General features: G+C 54.8%; 1 protein-coding gene across 2 annotated transcripts in view; it reads left to right on the top strand.

Moving 5' to 3' along the window:
• Positions 1-7259: 7259 nt before the first annotated feature.
• The window catches only part of RALGDS (ral guanine nucleotide dissociation stimulator), a 101883-nt gene continuing 97915 nt past the window's right edge, over positions 7260-11227 (top strand). Inside the window, exon 1 of one of the 2 annotated variants that reach the window (XM_038375088.2) lies at positions 7260-7835. In XM_038375088.2, the coding sequence (XP_038231016.1) occupies positions 7806-7835 (30 nt within the window). In that variant the 5' untranslated portion in view covers positions 7260-7805. The remainder of the gene's footprint in view (positions 7836-11227) is intronic. The other variant, XM_038375086.2, reaches the window with a different exon arrangement.

The following is an 11227-nucleotide window of genomic DNA, read 5'->3' as shown; positions in this document are numbered from 1 at the left end:
CAGCTCACTTCATCGGATGCATTTGGTGGAAAAAGGCATCCGATGAAGTGAGCTGTAGCTCACGAAAGCTTATGCTCTAATAAATTAGTTAGTCTTTAAGGTGCAATAAGTACTCCTTTTCTTTTTGGGGAATCCCTGTGCATCCAGGCAGCAGGGCTGTGTGACAGGCCAGACGCATGCCCAGCCTGGGAGGAGGGGGTGGGGCCCTGGATTAGCTCATGCTGGCTGAGCTCCTCCTTTAGCAGACGGGAACCAGTCCTCTGCCATCACCTCTCCCTACTTCACCCCTGCAGAGCCAAGAACGCTCCCTTCCCCCAGCACTAGCAGGCAGCTTTCACTCCTGCGGAGGAGAGCTGGAGTCTGTCTATGGCAGCCAGCCACAGGGCACCATCCACTGCCTCTGTCCACTCCCAGGTGGCCTCCATAATTGGACAACAGCCCGCTTCTTCTTTTCCCTACAGCTCCGGGTGGCTTTAACACCAGGGCAAAGTGGGTCTAGATTGCCATCATTCCAATCGGGCAGCACTCTGCCCTCCTGTAAATGACAGCCTGTGACCCAGGCCCCCAGGAGAACTGGGCTGCCTGGGATGGGAGATCTGATAGGAGAAACACAAATAAGGAAACCACTTACCTTCAAAGGGGAGTGTGTGGGCTGAGGCCTGAAATGAGCCTGGAAGCATCACTCCATCACAGTGTCAATCCAGGGTATCATTGCATAGGGGAAACTGAGGCACCTAGCAGTGAAGTGACCTATCCCTTTATTTGGTGGCAGCACGCTAGACTGACTCTGCTTCCTGCTGTAACCATGGGACCATGCTGTCACCAGAGTTCTCATGCCAATGGAACTGAGTTGATTCTAAGTGTCCACATAGCATCATATTAGAGTATACATTAGAGGTAGAAATAAAGGACCAGATCCTCAGTGGGTGCAAATTGCTGTCACTCCCTGGAAGTTAGTTCACACCGGGTGAGGATCTGCCGGGTCACACCGGGTCAACTTCATCCTTGACCAAGGGCCCCCTGTTCCATCCATCCCCCTCCAGCCGCATGGAACAGACTCATCATTCATTGTCTGTCTAACGTAAGACCCTTCTGACAAGCGTTTTCTTTCCCTGTCTCTGCTGATCTCTTGTGCAATGTATTAAACGACAAAAGGAAGTCTGCACTAGGCTGCTGGGAACAGAAACCCCCAGTGTGGAAGAGCATCCCATGAGAGGCCAGCTAGTGACCCACTTGATCCTGTTAATGGAGTCTCTTCTGTGCCAGGCCATGCTGGCACCACTCTGTGGCTCCTGTTTTGGCTACTCTTGATCCTCCCCTAGATCCCATCTCAGACCCTGGTGCTCTGAGTCATGTATCTGAAATGTCACTTGCCACCAGTTAGTTTAAAAAAAAAATAGTAGCCTGCCTCCCCCTACCCTGATTACGGGGCTGGTCGGTGGCTGGGAAGAAGGGAACTGAGGTGGTCCTTAAGGGAACTATGACAGATGCCTGTGGGTAGTGTATTAGCTGTGACTTCCTCGTGCAAAGCCAGCACAAGGAGGCTGGGAAAACGCAGCAAAACAAGTGCTTCTGACCAGCTTAATGACAAGCCTGGGCAATGAGAGGAAGCATGGTCCACTGACAGGTTTCTGAGCTGCAACTCGGGAGATCTGGGGTTTCTTCTCCAATCAGCCACTGAGCTGCTGGGTGATCTTGAGCAAGTGACTTTCCACCACTGTTCCCTCTAAGCTGTGCACGTGTGCACACGCACACAGATCTTAAACCCCGCACACATGGCGAAACACTGCGCGCACTCCGGTTTTGGCGGCGGCACAGAAGACATTTTTTGCGCACACCGGCCTGTTAAAAATTAGAGGGAACATTACTTGCCACCTGTGTTTTCCACTCCCCTGCCATTTGCTTTATCTGTTTAGGTTGTGAACTCTTCGGGGCAGGGACTGTCTCTTGCTCCGTGCACGTACAGCACCTCGCACAGCAGGATCCCCTCTTCGTACTAGTAGAAATAATAATAAAAACAAGGTGCGCTGGTAGGATTTCTCCCCCAATGAGCAATAGGGTTGCCATGGCGGGGCTTCCTCCCTGAGCACCCCGGCTCTGCTTCACAACAATGCTCCTGGAGTCGCGCGTCCTGCGGGTGGCCACAGCCATGCATGGGGATCTGCAGAGGCGATGCGTGCCAAGAACACCAGCAATGTGCCCAGCCCCCTTTCTGTCTTGGAGTGACAACAACCGCAATTGGAGGTGGAATGTCATTGGGAATCGGAGACAGGAATGCTCCACATCAGTCTGCCTTCCATTTACACTGAGACCCCCATCCTGCCATCAGAGCTGTACCTAGGACTGCAGGAGCAACTCCGTTGAGAAAGTTGTGATGGCTGAGTGTACTGGGTGTGTGAATTTTAAAGCTCAGTAACCCTCCTTCCCGCATCACCTCCCAAATAGAGATACTTTAGTTAAGCTTTTCCAGACTTAGTTACAGATTCACCTAGATGCTTACAAGCAGAACAAGTTTAAGGCTATCTGAATGCAAAACCCTGGCAGCTTTGAACTTGGAAACTTCCCTTTTTCTCTCTCTACATTGAACTGATTTAACAAGAGCTAAATGAATGCTAGTAACCTTTTTTAAAGGATTTTATTCTGAGCTTTTGTAGCAAAATTTTGCCATGAGCAAATTTTACCGTCAACTTAAAGGTCCAAACTCTTTCAAACCTGTATTTTCTCCACTGTGCTGCTGTGGCCTGTTACTATAATTAGAGCATTGCTCTAGTGACATCTAGTGCCACTGGGCTTATTTTATAAGCCAGGAAACCAGAGAGAATCCCCTACTGGTCTTGAAAGTTAAGTTCCGTTTTCCATTTCTACATAGCACCAGCTGCCAAGGGTGGATAGCAGAAGCCTTAGTGTGTTTCAGCTGAAGAACTGCAGCTGTAGCAAAGCAGTGACCCCTCTAGTGCTGAGTGTGGTACAGATGGAGCTAGGAGATCCAGTTATATCTGCAGTCCGCAGTGTGAGTTCTGGGTATGAATGGAGCCAAGCCCTAGTATAAGGCATAAAGCCACAACTCTAGCCTGGAGGGGAGGTGTTATCAGCAGTGTCGAGTGTTATTATAACAATACGAGAGCTCTGTATGTACAAACATGAACCCGTTTATCCTCGCAGCATCTCAGTGAGCTCAGGATTATCATCCCCCTGGTACATATGGAGGACAGAAGCTATGAAGTTAAGGGACTTGCATAGAGGGAGTTGGTGGCAATGCTGGATTTAAAAGGCCGGAGTTCCTGCTCACGCTGTGAGACCATGCCTGGCAATAGACAGTTTCTAGTGCCTGCTGAAAATGATCACTCAGACCTAATAACAGGTCTCAGGACACCACAAACTCTCCTCTGGCCTTTTCTTGGAGCAATCTAACAACACTGACTATAGACATACATGCTCACTGGTTTGACTGCAGCCTAGTTCAGCAGGAACCCAGAGCCGTTCTCAAAACTATGCCGTGGTCTCTGTGTAGGGTTGCCAGGTGTCCAGTTTTTGATCAGAATATCCAGTCAAAAAGGGAACCTGGCAGCATCTAGTCAGCACAGCTGACTGGACCCTAAAAGTCTGGTTGGCCACAATAACCAGCCTCTGCCCCTGTGAGGGCAGGAAGTGTAGCAACTGCAGCTGCAGCCACATGGGTGAGCGGCTCTCTGCCCAGCTGCTGACGCATGCCTGACAGAGCAGTGGCTGGCTTCTGGACCAGGCTCCAAGAGGTAGGTGTTGCTGCCTTGGGGAGGAGGGGTGGAAATCCTGTCCGCCCCACATTTTGCTCAACTGTGCCCCAATTGCCTCGGCCCTAGCCCCTCACTACAGGGACCAACCCCTCCGTGCCCTAGCCCCTTGCTCCGGGAACCGACCCTCGCTGTGACCCGATTGGGCTGGCCGGCCGGCTTCGTGTCATCTCCTCCCAGCCTGGCTCTGCAGGCAGCAGGTGAGTCCCCGGAGAGCGGGGAGTGAGCGAGGGGGGAGGAGGGAAAGGAGGGAGTGGGGGCGTGGCCTCAGGGAAAGAGGCGGGGCAAGGAGCGGAGCAAGGGTGTTCGGTTTTCAGCAATTAGAGAGTTGGCCACCCTATCTCTGGGAGATTAGTGGTGGTTCTCAGTCCAATTCTAGTGGACAGGGGGCCACCACATGCTGCAGACTGGAGCCCCTTCTTGGCCAGAGATTGCCGGTAACCTCTCAACCCAAGGAGTAGCTCCTGCGCCGCCTGAGACGAGGCATGTTGGTGGGGTTCTGCGTTTCAGAGGACGTCAGACTCCAGGGCTGCCAGGCTGGTGCCAGCCGCATTAGAACTGAACTCACTGCTTGAGACCTCATTTTTACTGCTCCCAAAGGGCCTGGGGACCCCAGCTGGCCTGGCCCTGCCGTTCTGATCTGAGCCAGCCGCCCAGGACCTGACTGGGCCCACGCTCCGCCGGCGTGTGTGGGCGGCCTCCTCTCCGCTGAGCTCCTGCCTCTCCCGGCATCCCTCTGAAATGGCACATGTCACCGCCCTCATAAATATGAACTCCCAGTCTCCTTTAAACAGCAGCCTCTCTGTTCCCATGGCAACCCCGTTCTGCTCAGCCCTCTTCAGTATCAAAAGCTGGGCACTCCAGCAAATTGATGGTGCGTGGAGATTTCCAGCAGCTTTTCCCTCCTTAGTTCCCTCAGCGCTTCCATTTCAGGTGTCACTTTGAACAGAGATGAAACGGCTGGGGGTGGATGTCGTTTGCGCAGCAGCCCCACAGTCACGGCGCTAGAGGATGGGGCTCGGCTTGGCTAATTAGATGGGTCCTGCTGGGATGTGGCTGGCTTTAGTCCCCCAGCTCTGCTCCCTCCCAGTCCCCTGCCCTCACTGATAGCCTTACAAAATAGCTCTCTCCAGGCAGGAATCATTGCAAAAGGTCTCCTCCACACTCCTGGCTGGGCCTGGTGCAGGGGAGGGGACCCCACTTCTGGCAGCTGGTTTGGCACTGAGCTCTCTGGGTTGGCATGAGCCGGGGGTGTGGGAAGGAGGCAGTGGTCTCTGTGCTCAGATGGGGATGGTGCATCTAGGGGGTGGGGGTGGGTCTGGCCACAGGTAGTGGAAGAATCAGAGGGAGCCCTTGGAGTCGTACCTCATACGGGGCCCCACACTTGGTCCATGGAGGTGAAGTGCTGAGCCAGTCCCTGCTGGCCAGCTCCAGAGGGAGCCAACTCATTGACTGGATGAGGAGACTCCGGGAAAAGGTGCAATAAGGGTTTCTGGAGGGCCCATCCCGCTCCATTGGCTATCCCCCATCCCTAGGGGTCCCCCCAAAATATCCCCCTGGCTGTTGTGTGACCCATGTCCCCCCTCATGTTGGCTAGGTTTTCTGTCTGCTGCTGAGAACTTAATCCGTTTTGCCTCTGCCGGCGACCTGGTGTGTGTGAGAGCAGGGCAGGGGTTAATCACCCGAGGGAGGAGTGGCATATCTGGGAAGAAACGGACCAGCCTCTACTGAACACAGCAGGTTCCCTGCAGGCGGTGGCAGTGTGGCAGTGTGGGCTCGTCAGACACTGCGCATTGCTCCAGCCCAAACAGGGAAACCAGCTCAGATCAAACCCAGGCCCTGTCCTGAGGTTTGACAACACTGGGCTGACCTCCCTCACAAACCTGTTTGATTCAGGGCTGGTCCATGGGTCTGGCCCATGCTTTGAAGAGGCACCTGACATGTGTCACTACAGACAACACAGCATCACGCCCAGCCAGTTGCAGGCCCTACCTCTCTGACTGACATCAGCCCCAATTTGAGCCTGCCTTTGTGGATCTCTGTGACTCAGCTGAGCCCCAGATGGAGCTAATGGAACAGCAGCATCTGCTGCAGACTGTTAGTCCCTCGCTGGGAGGAGCAGGGCCTCCTGGGGCAGCCCGGAGGAGGGAACTGGTCGGAGGCGCTGAGGCAAAAATAGATTCTTCAGTGTGGTCTGATCCTGGTTCTGCATGTGGCAGCGTGAGTAAACAGATGTGCAAACCCAAGAGACCTCAAGGGGCTTTGCTTTCTCCCATGCACCGCTTGAGCACTTTGTGCTGGGCACGTGACTTGGAAAGTAGATCCATTTTACAGGGTGGTGCTGATGGGGAGAGCCAGCAAGCAGGTAATCCAGGGCAGTGCTCTGCCTGGCTGGTGCTACGTCCTCACTCCCTTCCGTTTGCAGTTTGCCAGGTGGCCTTTGGCAATGAGCAGCCCCTTTCTGCTCTCCCTGCTGGAGCTGTGACAGAAAGAGATGCCCAGGGACACTGTGGTGCCATAATAAACTCATCAGATTTCTGTTGGGGTGCAAAACACCTGCCTGGGGGTGCAGGGCAAGGAGAAACGTGTTGAGCATGAGTGACATCTGGGTGTCTGCAAGTGACTGTGTATGTGTGTGATTGTGCACCTGTGATGGACTCTGCCTGGGGGATTGGTGTTCATGAGTGACTGGTTCTAAGTGTAACTGTGTGTGGTTGTTGTGTCTGTGTGTAGCGGTGAGCCGAGTGATTGTGGGTCTGGGAATGACTGAACTGGGGTCACTGGTGCCCAGCTAACATGGTTTTGAACTCAGCTGTCTTTGTCTATGAGCCATAGCGCTTGACCAGGGGCTCATTCAAATATTGTGCTTAGCACAATTTACTGCCAACTCATTTGCTCCAGGCCGGCAAAGCCTGGACGTCTGTAAGACAAAACCCTACAGCTCCAACGGGCTGAGGATCATTAGGGGGTGGTGATCTTAAATTCGAAGCACTGACACCATCCCTCCCCTAATCTCCTGGGAACTCCCCTGTCTCCTCGGTTACCCCAGGTGGGATCAAAGCTCCAGGAGGAAAGGCTGACCGGGGCGGGGGGGAAACCCTGCCTTTCCCTGAGCCACACGCCGGCTGGATCTCGAGAATCATCCGATCGCCTGCTCCAGCCCCGCCTGGGCGATTGGATTCCGGGCTGCTTCTTTTGCAACGATTTTGTGTTGTTAATGCTGCTGCTCTCCTGGCTGCAGGGAAGTTTCTCTGCCCTGGAAAGGGATCCAGCGCAGAGACCCGGGGAAGAAGGCTTTATTCTGGAGCTCCCCTTAAACGCCTGGTGCCTGATTCATTCCCTCTCCTTCCACCCCCTTTGCACACACACGCTCACGCTCTCTTTGCAAATTGTTGCAGCCCAGCCGTGTGTTGGCTTTGCAATCTGCCGCCTGCAACGGGCGTTTGTTGGAAAGCTAGCTAGCGTCCCCCCCCCCCCACCACCGGGGCACGAGCTCTCGGGTCCCACACGCTGGATTTCCTCGCAGGAGGAAGAGGAGGGAGAAGGCAGGGGCTGGGAGCTTTCCTAAAGGGGCAAAGCTGCTGCTCCGTGGGGTTGTTTGCAGACAATGGGAAACTGACCCAGCCCCCCCGCGAGGAAATGTGTCTTCTGGAGACTCCTCCCGGCCTTCGGGTCCCTGGATCCTGCTGATTCCGCGTGGAGCTCCGAGCTGTGGTTTTGATTTGCAATGTGACCATGGCCGCCCTGTGTCGGGGATGCCGGCTCATCACCTGCCTCTCCTAGCCTGTCAACGCCTTGAGCCTCTCAGCCCTGACAAGGGATCTTATGCGGGGGATCCCTTCCTTCCAGCGCCAGGAGATGGAAGGCAGCCGGTGACCCAACAGGGCTTGGGGTGGGGGCTAGGACCAGCTTCCCCTCACCCCTCCTAGCCAGAGCACCCTCCATCTGAATCCCTGAGAGAGCGGCTGAGCTGGTGGGATCGAGGCCTCTCGAAACCTTTCCCTGTGAGGACCCCACCGAGGAGATGAGAGGGAGATGATGATGATGATGATGATCGACACACAGGTGAGCTGGGCAGGATGGGTTTCCGCCGTGCTGCCCTGGTCTCTCTATGCTAGAGGAGTGGGATCAGCGGGATAAATACTTAGATCTCCTGGATTATCACCATCCTGGGTGGTGCTCAAGCCCCCGCTGCTGGGGAGATTCAAGTGCCAGCTCTTACCCAGGCTGCTGCTGCACCGGGATGCTCTGGGTCAGTAGAAGCCACCTGTGTTAATTAGGAGCCGTGGGATAGATCAGTGGATCCACCTTTGCTGCTCCCAAACGGTCTTGTCTGATGCACTGAGTGAGATGAGGAGGCTCACATTTACTTACCAAAGGCCCTGTGCGCTAATTACATTGCCTGTAGATATGTGTGCAGGGTACAACCCCGACCAGGCAGCCACTTGGCTTCTGCCACCACATGACAGCATCCCCGAGGTTTCCCGTCAGGTTTTGTTGAACCTTTTGTTAAAGCCCCACATGTCTGTTGGGCAGGATGGCAATAAGGGGGCATGGCCTGGCATACTTTGGGTGGGTACAGGGGACAGATGGCAGTAATAGGGAAACAGACCACGGCAGGCATGCTCGGTAAGGGGAAGTAACCACAGGGGAGCTTCCCAGTCTGAGTTCTTGGTCTCTGTGAAAATGGCTGAAGGGCACTGCACGTGCCAAAGGAGGTGGGTCATGGAAAGGGGAGGGATCCAGAGTCTGAGACCAGGTGCTTTTAAACTAGAGACCAGCGGTTCTCAAACTGTGGGTCGGGACCCCAAGGTGAGCTGCGACCCTGTTTTAATGGGGGTCGCCAGAGCTGGTGTTAGACTTGCTGGGGTCCAGGGCCAAAGCCCGAGCCCCACTACCTGCAGCTGAGGGCTTCAACCCTGTGTGGCAAGTCTCAGGTTACAGGCCCCCCACCTGGGACAGTGGGGTTTGGGCTCAGGCTTTGGCTCATCCCCCCCTACCCGGGGTGGTGGAGCTCAGGTGGGCTCAGGCTTTGGTCCCCCTCCTGGGGTCGAGTAGTAATTTTTGTTGACAGAAGGGGGTCATGCTGCAATGAAGTTTGAGAACCCCTGCAAGAGATGCTTCAGCCATGGCTGAGCTGGGTGACAGACTGGTGGGCAACAAATGCTCCCGAATGGTGAGACTCTGCTCCACTATGTGCGTGGCTTGGAGCCAAGTAGGCAATGCCTAGGCCCAAGAGACATTAGAAGGTGTCAGGCTCCCTTGCACTGTCCCTTATGCGCCAAACTCTCTGCACCGTCCCAGCGCCTTGATGGGGCAGGCTCAAGGTGAAATGGGGCCCAGGCAACCAAATCGCAGGGCCTCAAACCCTCTGGTGCTATTTCTGGGAGTGGGTTGAAGTTGGAAACATTTGGAGAGTGGGCCCTGGATTGGTGTGAATCCTCAGGTGGCCCCTTCCTCCCACTCCCGCTTTTCCCCCATCAGTTAACCCCTAAGAACTTGCATGTTCTGACAGATGCATGCCTGGGGCCAGATGCTGAGCTCCCCACCAACCCCTCAGACTGGGGGACCTGATCCTCCACTCTCCTAGGCTGGTGAAACATCACTGACCTCAGTGGAATTCCCCCTGGATTTACACCTGTGCCCGTGAGAAGAGAATCTGGCCCTGAGCGTGGAAGCACATCCTGCCGGTGCTACCCTCCATCTGGTCAGCCTGGGGTCTCTGGGCTCTGCCTAGAGCATGCACTGGAGGAGGGCCTGCCGTGTGAATTTTAGATTGATGCTCCCCCTCTAAATCCCAAACTTGCACACAGACCAGTCCAGCGAGTGACTTCCAGACTAAATCCAACTCCTAGAGCAGGAGGCAAAATGTCGGCTGAAGGGAGATCCCTGCCTCTCCCTTTGTTGGAGGAATAACATGGGCTTTTGGGGAGAAGGGAGTGATTGTTGCATTGGCAGATTCAAAACAGGAAGAGCCTCTGATAACACACTGATCTGCAAGGGCTAGTGAGCGAGGCTGGAACCAAACTCTGGTCAGTGCCTTTTCTTTAGTGTTGGCCTGAACTTTAGCAGAGAGCGGAGCCTGGCCTGGAATGACTCTGCATCCAGAGCTCCTCCTGGCTCTCAGCTGGTCTGTGGGGGCTTGGACTTTGGTACCAAGGAAAGCTGACAATAGGTACACAAAGGAGTCCAGCTGCCATGATGTCCTGGTGGGGACATCCTGAGTCTTTCACAGACTGGTTCAGCTGGTGTATTTGGGACCCCTATTTCCAAATGCGGGTGCAAATTAGGGGCCAGGGGAGCCCCTTTAGACACCAGGTGCTGGCAGGTCAGGGGGAGGAAGGCAAGCTGTGCAGATATCACCAAGGCAGACCTGTGGTAATGGTTGTCCTCACGCTGTAGCCCAGTGCGGGTTCCCACCTAGGGCCCAGTTTGCTCTGAGAGCCCCTTTGGGGTTTTCCAAGACCAGTTTTCCCAGTGTCTTTGGGTTTGTGTTTCTTTCTGTCACTCCAGGTATTTCTGCTGCATACCTTGTGCTGGGCTGTGGGGCCTCTAGGGGCCGGGGAGGCTAGTGGGAAGCTGCGTTCCCGGCCCTGCGTAGGAATCCTGGAGAAAGCTGTATTGCCCACAGACTCGAGCTGGGTTTCCAATACATTGCTATAGCAATGATCATTCCTGAGGATGCCAACTTGCTATCTACACTGTGATGGCCAAGGAATCATTTCACCTGCCATTGCCTCAGACTCACTCATGGAACAGGAGTCGCTAGCCAGCCTCATACACACACCAGCCTAGGGCAGTAGGAGGAGAGGAGTCCAACTGGAGGGAGGGCGGAGGCAGATAACGAGCATATTCAGAAAGTGCAGGGGCAATTTAGAGAAGCTGAATGTCTGTTCCCCCACACACACACCCTTCTTCCCACTGCAATGGCCCAGGACTGCAGAGTGACATGCTGACACTTGCACAGAAATGACAAGGAGTCCGAGGACTTTGGTTTTAATCTCTTCCAAACAGAGCAGCTTATGTCCTCATCGATCAGCTTCGGTTGATGCTGAGTGCACTCAGCTCCCCTTTGTCAGGAAGGCAGGAGGCGGGGTTGGGAGGTAGGGTTCACCTGCAAGATGTTGATGGGGAAAAGGGATTGTTTGCCCGTTTTGACAGAGACTGTCCCAGACCGTGTTTGCTTCTTTCTCCACACTGGGCTGGCTACAAGCGCCTTTATATGAAGGTGTCGCTGGATGGGATTTAGCACAGTGTCCCTGACCCATTCTGCCCCCGTCCTGCTGCTCACTGTGCTGAGTGAAGGACAGGATCAAGCCGCAGGCTGCCCCATACCCTCACATCCCACTGCTGGATGGGGAGACCCGGCCAGGCAGTGAGCGGCTCAGTCCCCATTCCCTTCGATGGGAGCTGAGCACCTCACCAGCTCCCAGGCCCACGTGGGCCTCAAGCAGCAG

Source organism: Dermochelys coriacea, chromosome 16, assembly GCF_009764565.3.
Source record: "Dermochelys coriacea isolate rDerCor1 chromosome 16, rDerCor1.pri.v4, whole genome shotgun sequence".
NCBI classification, from domain to species: domain Eukaryota; kingdom Metazoa; phylum Chordata; order Testudines; family Dermochelyidae; genus Dermochelys; species Dermochelys coriacea.
Note: the sequence above shows the minus strand (reverse complement) of the source record. Positions and strands in the feature narration are given on the sequence as shown.